General features: G+C 37.9%; 1 protein-coding gene and 1 long non-coding RNA gene across 7 annotated transcripts in view; one reads left to right on the forward strand and one right to left on the reverse strand.

The window, feature by feature from the left end:
• Positions 1-20,278, forward strand: part of PTPRK (protein tyrosine phosphatase receptor type K) — a gene marked incomplete at its 5' end in the record, with an annotated part of 380,851 nt that overhangs the window by 300,489 nt on the left and 60,084 nt on the right. For all 6 annotated transcript variants that reach the window (XM_083857316.1, XM_083857317.1, XM_083857318.1 and 3 more), the window contains 3 exons: positions 2,631-2,736; positions 9,561-9,834; positions 13,171-13,207. In XM_083857316.1, the coding sequence (XP_083713442.1) occupies positions 2,631-2,736; positions 9,561-9,834; positions 13,171-13,207 (417 nt within the window). The remainder of the gene's footprint in view (positions 1-2,630; positions 2,737-9,560; positions 9,835-13,170; positions 13,208-20,278) is intronic.
• The window catches only part of LOC310907266, a 371,251-nt gene that overhangs the window by 55,239 nt on the left and 295,734 nt on the right, over positions 1-20,278 (reverse strand). The window lies entirely within an intron of this gene.

A 20,278-nucleotide genomic window follows, 5' to 3' on the forward strand; every position in this document is an offset into this window, starting at 1 on the left:
TGCAGTGCTGTGTAAATCTTAACTAATTAGGCCTTTCAACACTCCATAGGTCACCAAGAACTGCATCAGTTTTGCATGTTACTAAAGTCAGGTGCAGAAAATTACTGACTTACTGAAGGTGACAACACTTAGCAGCACACAGCTGTAACAGGGTCAGGGCAATTGGGACAATGTGTGAATTTCTTTTGCCAGATTCATATAGGTCTGCTTCCTTGTGCCTTTATTAATTTATTGCAGTGCACCAATGTTGATATTATTTATCTTAATAATGCACTGTAAACTCTAGAAGACAGTAATGTCAAATGAAATACTTTGGTATTTTTATTTTCTTAAATTTCAATGTTATTCTCAAAAAATACGATAGTGGCTTATGCAGTTGATAGTGGAAGATAAGTCAGTGCTATCTTAAGAGAAACTTGATTTTGTGACATAGTGACTTCAGAGCTTGGCAGAGATCAAAGAAGTTAGTCATTTACAATTTAAACAGCACAAAGCAGGCTATTTTCCTCATTATCTGTCATAATAAAACTCAGATTGTCCTGTAAAGAGAAGTTAATAATGTAATGGAATGCACCTGTGATTTCTGTGGGAAACCATTCACAGTCTCCTCACAGTACATGAAAATACATATACTAATCAAAATGTGAGAAAATTCAAAGCAGAGCTCCTTGAGCTATGTAGCAAATGAAATGCTGTAGTTGTCATGGCTAACTGGAACAGTTGGTGGAATTCCACCCCAGCATATAAGCACTAGCACTCCTCATGCCCGTGTCCCTTCAAAGCAACCCAACCAATACACCAAAAACCCCCAGATTATGTGTTCAGTTCTGTTTATGTAGCTATTAGATTGTTTTGAAGTCTGATATTTTACTCAGGTTATTTTAAGGGTCCTTGTGTTTCTTCACAACAAATTCTAGTTCATAAGTTTTCAGATATGATGGTGGTGTAGTACTGCATACTTATCTTCTAACTGCTTTGTAGAAGGGAATGAAAAGAGGTGTATATCTTGCTAGCATGTCTGATAGGTCAGTATTTTGAGAAAAAAACACCTCAACGTGTTTGGATTATTTAGGACTAAATACAATGAATTCAGACTTCTTCAGACATGCCCTCTTTTTCCACACAGAAATTTTGGTAATTTTGTTCAGAATCCAGTACAGCACAACTTTCTTGACATAGTATGTATCTTGTTAGTTGGCAAAACATGGTTAATGCTAGGAAAGCTCAAAGGCAGGCTATGACAGCCATTGTATTGGAACTTCAGCCTGTTCTTCTTTCTATCTTGCTTTATGCTGAACTGTTGTCTAGTTCTACTCTGCATGACTGGTACTTTATACGGAGCAATGCATATTTCAGAAAATGACAACTTTAGTTTAATGAGGGGTGAAATTATTCCTTTTAACTAAGCTTACAAGTGGTTACTGTGATTCCAGAGAACATGGTGTAAGCAGTAATTTTAAAATTAACATTAAATGAACGTTAATTCTATAAAATATTATTTCCTGAAATAAGAGCAGGTTTTCTATTCATCTAGGATCCAGGACTAATGAAGCAAGGCTTTTACTCTTTCAGAGCTCTTCTATCTATTGATATAGTATTGTGAAATTATTATGACTTAAATGATTGATGTCCTGCTAGGAAACATCTTCTTGTGAAAGTTCATTTTGAAAGATACAGGCTTCATTAATGATTTTATAGTGATACAGCCACATACTAAAAAGAAAAAACCCAAAAAACACAAACATGCAGATAGCGTTCAAACTTATGAAAAACTAGTAATTATTAGGAATCTATTATTTTCTGATTCACAGAAAATCCTGTTTCTTTCCTTGCACTAAGGCTGAAGTCAACAACAGTATTACCAGTGAGGACTGTAACAGGCAGCAGATAAAAGCTGGATGGTCGAAGTAATGGCTAACACCAGCCATGCCACCCACAACATATATAATATTGCTGCCATGAAGGCATGACAGTCTGACAGTCCATTAGTGAATCAGTTCTTGAACTACTTCTGGTTTTGACTTTGATTTTGTTCTTTCATAGTGGTTTTGAAGCTGATTAATGAGCAGCTTGGCCATCCATTGATAGGAATGGGCATGGGAATAGATTGCCTAGTCCAGTTCTAGTCCACAGATGCATGTTTATATAAGTCCAATTTTCCTGCACACTGGTTGGCATTAGCATTGTTTCCCATGATGTTCAAGAGGAAATATGAAAGGTTCTTGAATTGTTGGAGGAGGATGGTAGAAGCTGGGTCTTTGACATGGTGACTGTGATTATTTGCAGGTTAAAAAAATTGAGGCCAAAATATGGGGGGTTTTGGTAGTTTAGGGTTTCTTGTCAATCACATCCTCCATTTCTGTCCTTCTTGAACAAAACTGTTTCAAGTTGAGAGGTGTCATGATTTGATGGAAAGTGGTTAGGGATAGAGTTATCACTTGTTCATTAAGTCCCATTCATGCCATAGTAAAAGATTGTGCCTGACTGGAAAAACTGTTTAAAAATACTCACATGGCTGATAAAGATTGTGGCTTTGTTCTGTATTCCAAACAGCCACAACCTCATAAAAATTCAAAATGTTTTCACTGATTTGTTTCTTGTTCTTTTCCTTCCCTCTCAACATTAATCAGCTCCCACTTTACCAGACTATGAAGGAGTCGATGCATCTCTCAATGAAACTGCTACTACAATAACTGTACTCTTGAGACCTGCACAGGCCAAAGGTGCACCTATCAGGTAAAACAAACAAACAAACAAACAAACAAACAAAAATGCATACACACATATATATATATATTTTTAAAAAATCAAGAGTTAATTTTTTAGTTGAATATTTGTTGTGGCACCATGCATAGAGCTGTCCATTTCTAAGTGATATTCATTTAACATCACTATTTTTTTCTTACCTACACCTAGCTTGCCAATAGATGTGTAATTAAAAAAGTTCTGGGTTTGGCAGGGTATTTTTTAAAAGATAGTCATGACCTGAGTCATTCAACTACCTGACCTGTTTGATATAAAGTCTCCAGAACCACCTTCTAACCATTATAATTTCATTTCACTTTCTCAGAGTGCCTGTGAAATATGAAGCTGAAAGGTGTTTGTCAGAAGGTAGATTTGAAAATAACACTCCTCCAGTGCTTCAAAGTCAGCTACTCTGTAGCATATGTGTATGATTGCAAAATTGTAAGCTATGGGGAAATGGGAGAATAATAGTGATGAATACAAACTATTTGACCTTTTTCTTCTGAGAGTGCTTCTTACTAGGAATCATGTAGCAAGCTATTAAATTTTATTTGGCGTGTCCTCTAATCATATTAAAGTGTTTCATTTATGTTAACTTTGAGGGGTCTTTCCCTTTCTGCTCTCTGTTGAGAGATAATTTAATTTTGTTTGCAAAGATTAGTCCACATCCTGCTCTTTACTTCTACTTGTTAGTGTAAAAATTTTATGATATTATTTGATTCCATTTGTGTTTTACTGATGTGGCTGCATCAGCAATATTCAGGGGCAGGGTTGACTAATTGGAGGTTAATTAGCTGCTGAGCATCAGGTTTTCATGCTATTACCCTTGTGACATTTTAGAGAAACGTGGGCTAATGCATTTCATTCTGTGTTACATTAAGTCCGCTATCAAGGCTCAGTTGATGTCGAGTCACATGCCCAAGCCCTAAAAGCAGAGGAAAATTAACTGTTTCTTAAGTCTATTTCCATTAAGAGGAATGTATGTTTTACGTGAATGTTGTGGGGGATGAGTCACATACCTATATGCATTTTTATGTGCTTGTCGTATAATCACTCTTATGATTGATATTATCAAGTTATTTATTTATAGTCTGTCGTAGAAGGTAATCCAGATTCATCCGCTTTACGGGAGATTTTGATGTGTTATATTTAAAATTGTAATCCCACGTATCATTCATTTCTGAGAAATTGCCCTGGGGCAAACCTAGGATTTTTGGGGAACAGGACTGCTTTCAGTACAGGACTTGGATTCTTACAATAGAGATCTTTTTTTTTCTAATTAATACCATGGAAACCAGACTTGTGGTCTGAAAATGCTTCCAAATCTGCAGATGTTTAAACTTACTTCACTGTATGCTTTTGTAGGTACTTTTAAAGACTTCCCAAGTGTCCTGCTGCTGGCCCTAATGAAAGCTGTCCTTGTTTGGGAAATGTGATATCTGTCTCTCATGTAATCCATGCCACATCCTTTCAGTCTTGTGTCTGGCCACCTGAGGGAGCTGAGGCAAGTTCTTGCCCAGAGCATGCCTGCTAGACACCACTGGGATCTGCTGATGGTGGTGGTGCACATCTTCTTTACAGCAGCTGCTCCAGGGCACTCTTGTGCTGACGGCAGCAGGCTCCCACCTTCAATCCCACCACATGACTTCAGGGGGTCAATCCTGGCTTTCTCTCCTGGAGGGGTGGTTCTTTTGTGAGCTGGTAGCATAATGGGATGTGGCTAGAGAATTACTCATGGGGCTAAAAAATTACTCAACCTAGCTCAAGAAGTTCTGGTTTCTCTGCTCTGTACTTGCTGCAGAGTAAACCTGCAGCACACAAACTCACATTTATTCTGTCAGTTTTCCTCACGGCATCCTCAGTTCAATGGCGTGAGCTTGTTACTGTGGCCTATGAAGATGGCAAACAGGATCAATGCACTAAATGTTAATAGACAGTTTAATAGTGATAGTTTCATAGAGTATTAATAACTGTTCTTTGACTGTGTTCTCAAAAAAGCATACTTCTTTCTTCCTTTCTGTTGTCTTCTCTCTCCACCTGATTAATTTCTAAAACTTAACATCAAGTTTCTAACATCAAGAGGCCAAGGAAATAAGTCCTTTACTGTAACTGGAGACTTGGGCTTTATTCTTAAAATCAACCAGGTGTTTTATTCCTTACTTGAATGAGAAGAATTCTCCAGGGGAATGCAGACATGATGCTATTGCCTTTTCTGAAGTTATGCATATTGCCGTCAGGTACTTTTCAGCAGCTTCTTAATAGGGAGATAAATGTAGCACACTGAAATTCTGGATTGATTCAATGCATTTTGCTAAACTTTATGATATATTTTAGTGAAACTTATCTCCATCCACATTGCAGTTTTGTTTCCTCTAGAAGCTGGCTTACTGCCATGATGAGTTTTACTAGGTAGGTGGGGAAGAAATGGATCCCTGTGCCCACAGCTGTAATGGAGTAGAGGAGATTCAGATGCCATTCTTTAGCCTCACCTGAAGAATACAGAAGGCTTTTTGAAAAGTTTTGTTTCTACTCAGTCCTGTAATCTCTGGAGCTATAGATGGCAATTTCATTTAATATGAGTAGGTTCATGTTAAAAAAAAAAAAAAAAAATTGAAAAGGAAAAAGGATACTCTTTTGCTTTTACAAATGGACTTATGCTATGATCAGATTTCCATCACAGCCTCCCCACCAGCACAGCCCTTCAGCAAACAAATGTTCCTTATCTTAAGTATAATCTATGTGCAATATTACCTTAAGGCACTGCTGGCTGCTCTAGCCATCACAGTTTAAACATGACTCTAGTATACCTTCACTGTCAGGTTTTATTGTGCAATCCCTTTCAGTCTTTATGGCCTTCTGGAGTTTTAAAACAAAATTACAAACTAGAAATGCAAAGGGAGACAAAGCTGGATGGCTCAGGCTCATTTTGAAGTATGTATTGTTTCACCATCAATCTTGTGGATGAAATTCCAGTCAGTAGAATCAATGGTGTTTTGGTGATTCATTTGAAGATGTGATTTGTTGCTGTAGTTTTTCTGAAGATTCCTAACTGAGTACCAGAAAAACAATCTTTTGTTTTCAAATTCTACTTCAAAGGAGGATTACAAAGAGTGTACATCAGAATCAGAGTAAATTTTTAATGATTAAATTTATTTGATGGTTAAAGTGCTTTTCTTGTATTTCCTTATGAAGAAATAGTTTGTTTTCATTTTGCAGCAAGGTTAATTAAGGGGACCATGGCAGGGAGCAACTAAAACAATCATTTTCAATTAGAATTCAAAGAGCTGGGGCTGAAATGGGCTCGTCAGTCAGTCTGGTGCTTGTCAAAGGAGAGGAAGATGTATCTTCTCCACACACATAGGAAGAAATGTCTAGCATGTATTTAAAGTCTAGTCAGAATAGGGCTGAAGTATGAACAATATTCGCCACTGCCATATCACTTTGGGAGCCTGAATTTTTAGGGAGGGATAAAAAGGAAGATCTGTTGTCAGAGACATCCTTCACCTCTTTGCAATTGTCTTGGTCAGTAGTGAGGTACTGTACAGATTTTCCTAAGTTAACAACAGCAACAACAACAAAAAAAAGCAAAATAAGTTTTGTCACAAGAAATAATTTTTTCATGGAAAATTTCAGCTGAGGAGCTCTTCAGCTGCTGTATCTTCAAAATTTCTCTGCTTACCAGTCTGTCTCAAACAACTGTTTGGCATTTATGATCCTGATGACTTATGTAGCAGGTTCTGAAATTTTTATTACTGTTCAGAATAGCTCAGAATTTATTTTAGTCATCAAGAAGAAAGAATATTGTCATCTAAGCTTTCCACTCCTCTCTCTTTATTAATCCTTCTTTGCTGTATGGAAATCTTTGTAATCCTTCTTTTTTAATCCCTCTTTGCTGTATGGAGAGACCAGGAAAATATGCTACTGGTAGGAATTCCCTCAGCTTCTGTCACAAAAAAGCTCTCTCAATAACTGAATTCTCACCAGAACAGAAAAATAGTATAGAATACCTAAGATAATTGAAGCTAGGATTAGTTACATGTAAAGACACAAAGATAAGCAGAGTACATAGTTAAATTTTCACTAATACCTGATATCAAAACACATTTGCAGCCAGTGAGCACCCCACTTTTCAAGTTGCAAATTTAGCTTTGACTTGTTTTGTCACATTACAGCAGGGTGTCCTTTCTGAACATTGTTATGTGCACATAGAATAACAGTGCTGCTCTGGAGCCACTGCAGTGTTTAGTGAATAGGTTTAAACAGATGGTATCACAAAGGCCCCAGAGGTAAATGACTGTATTCCTCCATGTCTTGTTAGCCTATAATGCTGCATGAAAAATAGTGCCAGATCACCTATCTAAAAAGAATAGGCAAATCTTTTATATAAATATACTTTGTGAAAGTACATTTTTTTAAAAAATTAAAACTAAAGCTTTGTTTAAGACTTAAAACAGTTTGTCATTTGCTATTTTTTCTACTGTGTAAGTGTAGATTACTGTAATATGTGTATCTATGTCTTATTTTCGACATATTGTAGCTTTTCATATGTGGTGTTCCAAAAAGCATTTTTGGAATATATTTTATATAAATTAATTTATTTGAAAGTTTTTCAGAACCTTTACATTTTATTGTGGTCTCATGCTTAAAATTTTGCCATACCTTTTATATCCCACTCAAAAATTACAGGTTCTTTTTAAAAAAGCTATAAAAAGAAGCTTTTATCCAGTTTGATTCTCATGTCCTTCATCTTTGATTTTTTGTTTTGGTCTCCAAAGAGACTTGACCATTAAAGAGGACATATGCCTTAAAATGGAGATACCCCATTTATCCCTTATTCTGTAAAATGGAGGGGGAAAGAGGGATTGATTTGGTAACTGTGGTGTGTCTCATTTTCAGAGCTATGTGACAAACCAGGCTGTTCCAGAGGACTGTTGCCTCTGTCACGTGCAGGCATTGCAATGTCCTTCCTCTGTCCCTGCTGGCTTTCTCCTTTGAAGCTCCCAGGGTGTCACAGACAAGTTTCCTGCTCTTCTGTCACTTCTAAAAGCAGAATTTGTGTCTGTCCCAGACCACTGGCAGCTGATGAGAGACGACTGCAGAATTCAGGCAGCAGAGACATGGTGTCTGTGTCCCAGTGCTCTCTGGTTGGTTGTCTGCCCAATTCTGAAACTGTTTTTACCCTGCCTGGGTCCGGGGCCAGGTCAGGGAGGGAATGAATGCCAGTAGTCATTTCTTACCTTGGGACTTTATAAATAGATTTTTAAGAAATATTTTTCATTCTGTTAAGTTTTTAAAATACCAATACTTTTAGGATTTTTTGCTAGTACATTTATTTTGAAGCATAAAGAAATATGCTGGATATACAGGAGTTTTGTGCAAGTGATTTGTTGGTATGGTCTCCATTAACTGGAGATGGTTAATACATACAATTTACCGCAGAAGGTGATGTATAACTGAGCTCAGTTCATGGTCAGTTTATGAGAAATAGATATCCCCTGGTCTAGATTTTTTTTCTTTTTACATTCTTTTTTCAACCTGGATTTTCAAAACTGACATGACTTTGAAGATTCTTCTTTGGCACATTGAAATTGAAGAAAGAGGCATTCCTGCTTAATTTTTACATGCTAGGAAAAGGGGATGCTAACATTTTCTTTCACCCTAAGAAAGACGTGAAACTAATTTCCTATTTTATTTCTTCACCTCTTTCTTCCATTCTCCAGTATTGTACTTTATCTCTGCCACTGCAGTTATTGGGTTTTCTGAGCAGCAGTACCAGAGAAAATTGACAAAATAATTTAATGCTGCCCCATAAGTTTTGAAAGGAAGAGGACTGTCTTTGCTTTCAGAGTCCTTGCAGCAATGCAGTGACACTTCAAGCACTTGGTTCAATTTTACCTTTTAGGTTTAGAAAGCTTTATAACAAACCCAAGACAGACAAGTCTGCCAGTTTATTTCAAAAGCTTCAGGTTTCTTGTCTGCATGCCTTAAAATCCCTAAACCTCTTTTTTTTTTCTTATAAAATGAAGGATTGCCTTCTGCTCTCACTGTGTACTTCTGAAAAGCAGAAGAAGCTGATAATGAGCTGGTAACCTCCTGCAGTTAGGTAGTTCCCCTAAAGGAGAAAGAAGAATTATAATTACCTGTTCTATTTTGAGCAGGTGATTTTGAAAAGTGACCAAGCCATAATCCGTTTTAACAGAGGTATTGGGAGGTTGAGATGGTGTTTTGATGGGCTGAATACTCTCTGCTTCAGCAATTCATAACATTTTATCATTGACAACCGTAAAGGAATGAGGCAGTCTATTTCAGTGGAATGGGCAGATTTCTGTCCATCTGTGCTTGTATTACAGCATGTCACTTGTACTTTAGATCTGCATAGCTCTGAGACAAGATAGAAGCCACAGCAAGGTCAAGAGGTGGAGAGGCCTGTCAGCACATTGTCTCTAATGATATGACAACTGCAAATTGGTGCTTCAAGCACAGCCTGGAGGCAGTCATTATGTTGGGTCTTGAAGCTCAACTTTCTCTAATACTGCTTCAAAGGAAAATGCTAACTTCAGATTGCTTCTGATCAGCCAAGAGTTTAATCTGTTGTAGTTTAACACAGTTGTTCCTGTGTTTCTTCAAAAGAGAAAAGGTTTAAAAGAAAGTAATGATAAGAGGTCATGTATGGATTTGTATTGTTGTTTTTCATTTAAAAAAATGGATGCTGCTTCTTTCCAACAGCTGAAATAATTAGCTTTGCTGTATTTCCAGCCTTTGCTTCTTCTCTGCATCCATCTCCTGTCTTGTCCTTTTTTCCTCTGTCTCACCAGTGCCTACCAGATTGTTGTTGAAGAGCTGCACCCGCACCGAACAAAGCGAGAAACTGGTGCCATGGAGTGCTACCAAATCCCTGTCACCTATCAGACTGCTCTTAGTGGAGGGTCACCATATTACTTTGCTGCTCAGCTGCCCCCAGGAAACCTGCCAGAGCCAGCCCCCTTTACTGTGGGTGACAACAGGACGTACCAAGGCTTCTGGAACCCGCCACTGGCTCCTCGGAAAGGCTACAACATCTATTTCCAGGCCATGAGCAGCGTCGAGAAGGCAAGTGCTGACATCACCTTTCTCCTGGAAGGAGTCAAAGACATGCTTGTGGTGACAGTTAGGACTGTTGGAGTTGGACGTGGGAGGTGTTGGCAGTGGCATGGCTGAAATCCCCTCAGTGCTGTCACAGCATGGCAGTGGGCCATTCACATTTCACATCAGCCTCAATTCATAGTAACTGCCACTAGATGAGAGTTTAATGCATCTCAGAGTCATTGTCTGAGGGAAGTAATTTCAGGACTGTGAGTCCGTCTCCTCGGTAAATAACATCCAGAGTACCTTCCCCAATTCTCAGTACCTGCACTCTCCAGAAGATTAAATTACTGCAGGATAATGGGAATGTGGGCTGCTCTGTGGGCTAGTAAAACATTGCAAACTTTTTATGACTCCCACACTGGACATCAAATAAAAAGTAAAAATTTTCTTGGGCAAAAGTAACCCCTGGCCCACCATGAGTTTGAGAGTCTCTCTGAGAAGGTGTACATCAGGCTTGCAGCACTGCTGTGCAGTAGAGTTATGGCTGTCATCCACCTTCCTTTTCTCCTTGGTATTTCTTTTTAACTCCGCTGCTGAGTACTGGCTCTGTATGCATATGGATGGGAAAAAAGTGTCAGGGAGAGAAGTTCTGAGATTCCAGGTGCAAAGAACAACTGTGGCTCTGCAAGCCCCAGGCTGTTGCTCTCGAATGGTTTTTCCTCTTGTAAATGAAAAATGAGGGAGAAAAAAAGGATTGGTGAGAAGGTAGACAGGGAAGCTTTAGATATTTAAATTTGAATATTGGATATATAGTTTATAAAACTGCAATGTCCGGGCAGTTCATGCAGGAACTAGAAAGGACAACTAGACTGATATTCACTGATATCCACCAGAACCACTGGAAAGGAGCAGAAGCAGTGTTTACCCTTCCTTATGCATGGGTCTCTCTGGTGACTAAAGAAATCCTTGCTAACAGGCAGCCTTGCCTTAGGGTCTTTTGAAGAAATTCTCAACATTCAACTATGTCCTGGTTTGGGGCAAATTTGGGAGGAAACTTCGAAAGGGGTCCCTCTAGAAAGCAGATTCAGACAGCCCCTCTCCCAACTGGTTCAGGAAAAGATTTCTCTGGAGAAAAGTGGAAAAAAAATGTTTATTTAACAAGCAAAGTATTCACAAGCATTAAAAATGAATAATATTAAACAATAAAACCTCTTGCTGTTCTGAAGAGATGGCAAATTCAGAAAGTCCTTGTAGTGGGGTGTAGCTTGGTTCACTCAGTCTCTTATCAGTCCCTCCTGCACTGGAAAATGCCACATCCCAGCCCTGGTGGGACACAGGTGTGAGCTCCCAGTGCTCTGCTGGGTTTTCAGTCCAGAGCAGGCTGAGCAGTTCCAAGAAAAAGAAAAGCCACAGTCTGGGGAACTTCTCTGCCTCAGCTAACTAAAAGCTAACTAAAATCCGAGTTCTCTCCCACTGTCCATGCTGCAGACCACACAGTCAGTGAGAGGGAATGCAGAGTGAGTGCAGTTTCTGCAAACAAACCACACACTTCTTCTCCCACCCTTTGCTCTTAGAACCAGTCCTAAAGGTGTAGAACTTAAAATCCAGCATAAACACAACAGACAGCTGGGGATGCAAGCATCATAAAGTCACCCTAGGACAACCTATGATTATGAAAATTGGATATGCATCAAGTCAGAATGGGTACAAAGGTGCTGGAAAACTGGATATTTTTTTTCTGATTCAGTAGACCATTCCTTCTTTAGAGTTCTTATTTAAAGACTTGTATGAAGTAAACAAAGCAAAATAAAAGGTGACTGCTAGACACCCATCCATATTTCCCTCACCTGCTAAAAATAATTCCTTTTGGTTTTGTGGATTTCCAGTAGACTGCATTGTAAGGAAATTTGTTTCATTCCCTGAGGTTAGGAAAAAAAAAAAAAAAAAAAAAAAAAAAAAAAAAAAAAAAAAAAAAAAAAAAAAAAAAAAAAAGAGGGAAAAGTAAAATGGAAGTACTAAATAAAAACCATAGATATCTATTTTGGCTTTTACATTTTGACAGATAAGTAGAAAATGAGAGAACATTTTATACTTAAACTTGATTTCAGTTTGTGAGAGATTTTAATCCTAAACCAGATTTCTTTGTTATGTTTGAAACTTTGGCTTGAATTTTTGTTCCTACAGGGATTTAGGGGGAGGTTTTGAGGGGAGCTACACTGCATTCTGCAGGGAACAGAGATCTAGTGCTTGTAAGATAACCTCTGAACTGCATAATATTTAAACAGATGCTTTGCTGTAAACCAGTGGGATCACCAAAATAGGCAGAGAGAAGTAAAATAGGCTCTGAAATACATGGCAGGGTTGAGAGGAGGTTACTCTGTGATCCTTGCAGACATATTGAACAGAAACAGACAAGTAAATCCAGTAACTAGGGAGAATAGGTAAGATTATGTTAGTAAACTTTGCAAGGCTTTCACTTTGATTGAAAAATTGTCCATATTGAACACTTAACAGTACCTCAACTTAGAGTTTTGCTGGCTCTTTACAGGAGCTTTGTGTTTACAAACTGGTATCAACGTATTTTACCTGTTGCTTTTGAATCTTTGAGAGGAGACAGATGCCAGGGGATGTATTCAGGGATGGAATGCTGAGGGATGGAGGACTAGAGTGAGCATATTTTATAGAGTGAAACTGTCATTATTACATTTTCAAATTACATGCTAATATTGTTTAACATGATCTAATATCACAGCAGCTGCATCGTCTCTCCCAACCTTATGTTATTTCAGTATGTTTGCCTTTAAAATGACTGCACATTGTAAAGTAAGGTCAGAAACCCCATTAATGACTGACCCTCGTCTGTTCAAGTTGTCCAAACTGTGCAAAACCAAGTCATTTCTCTGTTCATTTATTTTAATTGCTGACCAAACTTCTGAGGGCAAAGGAGACAGTGGTAAATTACACACAAATTGTCTTTGCATGTGCAACATCTTCTGAAGCACATTGCTGTGAAATCACTGTCTCCTAGGCAGATTGTATAGGTTGTAGATTAAACTGTGTCAAATGAGGAGGGATATCTGAGCTGCATCTATGATTATTCCACATCCAGAAGTATGAGAGAGCATGTTGTTCATGAGCTTTAGGTGACTCTTTAGGAGTCCTTTTCTCCCTCCTCATTATTATCTTGGACAGTACAGTCCAACCAAGACAAAATCCTCCAGCCTTCACCCCTGCTAAGCCCTGAGCAACTCATTGGGTAGTACCAGCTGATGAGTAGATCTAAGATGAATTTATGGAGTGGGGAGGCCAAAATAAAAGCCCTTGATCTTACTGTTTTCTTTACTTTTCTTTCCTTAACAGGAAACCAAAACTCAGTGTGTTCGAATAGCTACAAAAGGTAAGAGGTTTGTCCCCATACACAAAGTCACTTTTCATATGAATTTTGGTGTTTCTATTACAGGTTCGAAGCAAAGCCAGTACTATTACTCTGTTTTGAACCACTTTATTGTGTTAAAATGTAATGGTCTGCTGCTTTTTATTCTTTGGCATGGAGCCAAGAGAGTATTGTTCTAGCAATACTCAGAAAATTGACAAAATAAGGACACTTCTTTTTTCCTCCTTTCTGTCTATGGTTTTCAAGATCTACTTTTAGAGTGCTGAAGCATTGCAGGCAGCAGAGAGATGGACAGGAGAGAAAAAAGTGCACATGGTAAACTGTCTGTTAGACTAACAGTTGTTTTCAAGCAGGGGTGGAAATAATTTAAATGAAGGACATGACAGTTAATTTTGCTAAGTAAGATCTCTGAGTGTCAGCGAGACATAGGGGAGGGTTGATTTGAGAAAGGCTTGTCTCTGACAGCAAGTGAGCTCCAGGACTAAGGTTGACTGCATAGCTGTGAGAATAAATCATGCTGACCCCATATACCGCAGGTTAATCACATACTGCTCACTCAAAAATGCCATTTCATCTTCAAATGAGGAGTTAGTTGTCCTGCTTATTGTTATCTCTTGCTTTGACTGTATTTATAGCCATTCCTTTTGGTAGCTTCATTGTGCTGACATGAGAGTTGTTTGATAGACTCTGGAAGCATAAACAAGGAGCTTACAAATGGCCAAAGAGTCTTCTGCAGAGGCCCAGCACTTATGTTGTCTCTTTCTAATTGCATATTGATATTCAGCATAAAAACAACTTTAGATACGAGCAACCGAGTATTAAAGTACTGCAGAGGCACATTAGCCCCATTTTTTCAATAACTTCTCTCAATTTAAATCTTGTTCAAATGAAAAGCTGATGCCTCTAATGAGATGGTAGCAAGCAAATGTTTTCTTGAGAAACCAGAAAAAAAATGTACTTCTTGAGATGTGTTTGTATTTTCATCAAGTGAGGTAAGCTAATATAAACAGGAAATTAAAACCATGAGCTAAGTCTTCTGTAAAAAGTATATCAGCATTATTTTTCTTGTGTTTACCTGGCAAGATTAAAAGTTTGAATTAAAATATATTTGCATAAACAAATATTTGTGTACCACAAGCATGTATTGCTCTTATTTGGGTCTAGGCAGAGTTTTGAAAGGCTCAGAAATAACTTAAAATATTGCAGGACTGTGGAAGAGGAAAACAATGGTCTCTCTCATCATAAATTTTCTGGACAGTAATAATAAGACAGGAAGGGAATTCATCTGTCATAAGAGGAAATTATTTTTTGTTTAGCCACGTGCATTCCCCCAATCTCAAAGCAATGTTTGTGGTAGCAAGAGACCTCTTGGTGGTTGCTTGTGCACATTCCTCTACTGCAGCAGTCACATTCCCCCTGACGGCTGTAGTCTGAAAGAAAGGCAAAATAAGTATGAGGTTTCTTACTTTTGTGCTTTATATATGGCCTTGGCTCTGATATTGGCTCTTATATTGGCTCTGATTGAAGACAAGTTTTCCTGAAGTAACTGCATTGCCTTATATATCAGTGCTTAATTCCTTGAAAGTGGATGTAAAAACTGAAACGTTTTCTCTGACTTAATTTAATTGCTGGATGTGAATTGCAGGGGGAGGCAACATTAGGAGCAAATGCTTTCTCTTCCTCTGCAGGAATGCATTTAATAAGGAGTCATCACTTCACAGTCATGTGCATTCATATTTCTCAAATGAGTTATACTGGTATTCTGAAGTATTTTTTAAAAGTTCATACTGATTTTTTCCCCATGTTTTCATCATAATAGTATCACCACAATATGTTGGACTCAAAGAGAAGTATACTTAATGTACTGATTCATGCATAAGCTCATCTGGTTACCCTGATTAGTTTGTTGATTTGTTTGTTTGTTTTTTTGTAAGATCACATTGAAACGTTGGCTTAGGAGATGTCTGGCTGCATTTGTAATATTTTCATAGGGCAAAAAGGACTGTCTCGCCTTACCTAATGCACTCCAGTAAAGTGAACATACCTGTTTGAAATCTGGGAAATTGTCTAAACTATGTATTCTGTTATGAATGTAGTGTGTAGGTTTGTGTCATCTCCTGTGACCTGAAGTAGCCTATGGGTGGCAAAACTGAATTTTGCCTTGAACGTCTTGAAAAGACATTAAAAATTTTAAAAGCTGTGGTGGAAGGGAGCAGGGAGGAACAGCATAAAAGGTGCATGTTAAGACAAAATCTCCCTGGTAGTGAAGTTCAGTATTACCAGCAAAGTTACTTTCTTACTTCTATCTTGTTCAGAGATGTGGTTTATTTACTGTGTATATTCACACTGATAAGACATAAAGATGGAAAAAATATGACGGTAATGCTGTAATGTCATGTTTTGGTCCTGGAGAAATTATTCCCTAACTTGTTGTTGTTGTTGTTTTCGTTTGTTTGTTTGTTTTGTTTTGTTTTGTTTTGTTTTTTGATTTTTGACAATTCCCTAGAACTATAGCATTTACATATATTTTAATGCATTATGGGTTTCACACATATGATTCCCAAGGTTCCTTTCTACCTTTGGGAATTGATGGAATACTTTGTTTATTGGTGTTAAACTAATGAAAGCCAACCAATTTAAATTGAAGCACTTGTACTTTTTTAGTCTGTATATTCCAGATGCAGTGCTCTCATGTGGTTCTGATAACAAATGCTCTGAAGTGTCAAGTCATCTAAAAGATGGTGCCAAATCATGACTAAAGTATGTTGCTGCTCCTTCTTGGTGTGCCTTGAAAAAAAGCTTTTGAGTAAACAGAGAGACATACTAGTGTCTAGTGTATTAAAATACACTGAGTTAATTTTTCATGGTAGAAAATACTGGAGCAACACCTGTTTAAAAAGTAGCCTCCTGAGCAGTTCCTGTGTTCTTGCAGCTGAAGGATGAATGCCAGTGATTCTTTGATGGCTCTTAATTAGACTCACAGTAGGATTCCCCCTTTCTCTAGACACCTAATTCCATGGCACTTGTGAGAACTTAATGACTAACTTGTGCCCCTCTGCACAATGGAGTGAATTGGCCAGGCCAAGTTATTAGAAGTGATGCAAGAGTATGAAAAGTTACAGACATGTGCACAGTCTGTTCACATAAGCTTTGATTCTTGAGGAAATCGAGTTGAAACAATGTTAAAAATAACGCCTTGTATCACCGGTGGTGAGTACAACATACCCAAAGCACCATTTCCAGTTACAGAAAATATATTAACTATGAAGAATTTTAATTCTTTGGATACTTTTAGCTGATACTGCCTTCCTCTGTTAAACTGAATCCCCTTCTCATCCAGAAACTGTTAGTAACCACTGATCAGTGTATCTTTTTTTCCAACAACATTGAATTTTTCTCTACCTTCTTAAATTTTGGATCTAGATAGTAGGATTACCCAGTCACTAATAATCTGGTTTCCCACACATAGTAACTGAAAAGGATTAAAAAAAAATCTTGTTTTATGAAGAGTAGAGAAGAGTACAGAAGCTAAGATAATAGGTCAGATATTCAGTAGGAATGGAAAGAAGGAGTTAGGAAATATGTGTTATTTTATTTTAAAAATCTATTATATATAATTTCCTAAAGGAAGTCTTGAACTTCCTAATACTAGCTCAGTAAGGCAGGTTTCAACTATGGAATCATAGAATTGTTAAGGTTGGAAAAGGCTCCTAAGATCACCGAGCCCAATTGTCAACCTAGCCACCATGTTCATCACCAAACCACATCCACAGCTGCCATACCCACGTGTTTTTTGCATGTGTCCAGGGATGGTGACTCCACCACTTCTCTGAGCAGCCTGTTCCAGCACTTTCCAACCCCTTCCATGAAGAAGTTTTTCCTAATATCTAATTTAGACCTCCTGGCAAAACTTGATACCATTGAGTAGTTCATAACATGCACATATCAGAATGAATACATGATAACAAAACTTGCCTAACCAAAGTATTTATAAGCTCAAGTAAATAGAAGGGGCATGCACTTCAGAGTAATTGATTATGCTGGTGATTGATCTGTTGTATCCTGGAGTTGAATTTGACTGTGTAAAACTTTGAATGAGTTTCCACTCGCACTCGACATCGGCATTTCATTTTACAGTCTAAAATGTTACTGACTGCTAAGGGAGTGAAACTAGATTAACATGGTCAGAGAAGAGTGATGCATCAAATTATTTAGCATGTAAATAGACATTTAAGAGGACAGAAGGGACAGCAGAGCTGTTATTAAGCAGAGTATATGAAGCTGACATTTGTGACAGTTTTCAAGCTGCCAAGTTTGAGGCTAACACTGATTTATGTGTATTCTTTTGTTTTGCTTAGTGGGCTAGAGAAAAATATTGAAAATTTAATTAGAAGAAATCTACTGTGGCAGTAAATAAAGAAGTGGTGGGCCTGGCAGCTCTATCACAAAGTAGTTAGAGGGAATAAATGAAGTCCAGGGTTTCTCAGTCCACATTTAAAACAAGAACTTCATCAATTCCAACATTATTTTCTCTTGTGGTTTTCATTTGTGTTATTAGTTCAGGCAGTATTGAACCTCTCTATCTCTATGCATGTTTGGTTCATACAGATGGATGAAAATGCCATTTGAGATGATGCGCATCTGGAAGTAATTGTGAAATGGCAGAAAATGACTTTTTAATCTGATTTGAGGAATAGAGAGGTCTGGGTGGTAACATTTCAACTCCAAGTGTGCATTTAGTCCACCATCATTACTGCTCTGAATTCATTCCCACAGCAGTTGGGGATTGATCCAAAGGCCTTTGATGTCAATGGGAGTCCTTCCACTGACATTAATGTGCTTTGGATTAGGTCTTTAGAAGTCATAAATCTGTCTAGCCCATAATTATTTCCTTGAAATTGCTCCTGATGATGTTTCTGCTCTTAGGGAAATTTGTGAAAGTCAAATCACCTCCTGTTGCAGGATGCTCAAAAATGTCTGTTACCGATTAATGCACAAATGAAGGGAATATGTCAGATGCCTAATGTATCTGAAAGGAATTTTCTCTCACTGTTGTTTTTGTGTTTGGATCAATGCTCCTACAATGACTTTGAGCTGTACCATCGCAATAGGAACTGGAGACCCAAGAGGCAATATAAATATAGAGAAGAATGCAGGTGTTTCCTAAGTCACATCTGGTTTTTTTCACTCCTTCATAGGAAAAGCATTTAATATGTTTAGACTTCAGTGGTCTTTTGCATAATGTCTTTTATCATTCAAAGAGGAGAATTCAGTTGACTTGCTGAGCTTTCCAAAGATGGAAACAGAACATTAGCATGGCATATTTTTCTCTTTTGTATACAAAATTGCAATAGCTCACCAAGCAACCACATCTGCTAGTTCTGATAAGTAATACCTTTGGTTGTAAATAAAAAATTACATGATCCTTTGATGGAATATTTGATGATGGTTATTAAAGAACCAGTTAAGTGAGGGACACCTCCAGATATCTAGACACAAAACCTGTAATGTGAGTATTTTCATGCATTTGTGAAGATCGAAATCTTAGCAACCTTAAAGATTTCCTAAAGAATGAGAACTTTAGAAGTAAGAATTCAGGTAGAGTATTCTAGTTTATATTTAAATGTTAGAGGAAGAATATATTACAGGAATCAGCATCTTAGCATATATGTTCTTTTAGTAGATGCCTGGTTTATTCGGTCTCTTTACCTATTACAAGTATTATATCATAAATCAGACTGTGAGCATTGAGTATTTTGCATCCATTGCAGAGAATATGGACACACAAAGCTAGAAATCCAGAGTTTTTACAAAACCCATTTAATTTTTAACCACATTTGAAAATCCTTCATTCCACTTATAATAGACATCGTGCATTTGAAAGTAGCCTTTCCTAATGCTGCTGGGTGCAGGGGTGTAGTTCAGCTCCTCATTTCTTACTATTCTTTCACCATCTCTTTTTTTTCTTTTCTAATGTGTTTACCTTCTTTGTGTCATTGTAAAATTACAAGTGTTTAGAGAAGGTAAACTCCATCATCCCCTGATAGGACTGGTCTCATTAACCTCTTTTCACACAGGCAATATGTATACACTTTCATTTTCCATTGTGATTACCATTGGCTGAAATGGCCTCTTACAATGCCTGCGGTTGAAGAGTGTGTGAGGCGGATCAGGCAGAGAACTGTTGCCTCTAACAGCCTGTCACAGTCATCTCATGTGCATGATCAGCCTTGGAGCGACAAGAATTTGGCTCATGTGTGCTGTAGTGCAGATTTAGTGCAGCCCTTTGAAGGGATAGCACTGTTTTCAAGAAAGAAGGAGAAAGGGGTCTCTAGGAATTATAAATTTTGTTAATATGCAGTCAGTACTCTTCAGCCTGAATGACACTTTCTTTGCATTGGCAAGCATCTCAGCATAGACAGTGTTCAACTCCTTACCACAGAGGAAATAATCTTTGCAATTATTCATCCTTGTATTAACAGCTGCCTAATGCTGAGATATTTTGAATAGAAGACAAAATATATTTGAGCAGTAAGGCTGCTCACTGTGCACCTGGACAGGAAGGACACAAGGGCTTTTTATCAGAAAATAAGGATGCACAAAGAACGCAGAAGAAATTCATCGAGATCTAAATCAAAAATGTTTTAACTTACTTTTATGGAAACAGTTTAAGACCCTGAAATCGGTGTCACCATGTTTCTCTGTATCTAATTGAACACTTTCAACTCAATGAAAAGAAGTCCCACCTTTTATTGTCATGAACTTTACAAGGGTTTATTAAAATATGTTCATGTCATCTCTGACAGAACTCTAAGTGAGGTTCTACAGATAGTCATCTAGAAACAAGGAGTAGCATTGCCAAGCATAGTAGCACTTCCTAAACACTCCAATGTGTTGCAGAGCAAGTCAGTATGGTTGACTGGCAGTGCTGCCAAATTATTCAAATACAGACTGATGCTTTGTCAGCTGCATAAGGAGATGATAGCTCTGAAGTTCAGGAGCTCACGCTGCTTTCTGCTCTAGTGGGAAGCTGTGTACTAACCAGGCTATTTTTGGAAAGATGCCAGCTGGAAG

This window comes from Zosterops lateralis, assembly GCF_965231275.1.
Source record: "Zosterops lateralis genome assembly, chromosome: 3".
In the NCBI taxonomy this organism is placed as follows: Eukaryota; Metazoa; Chordata; class Aves; order Passeriformes; family Zosteropidae; genus Zosterops; species Zosterops lateralis.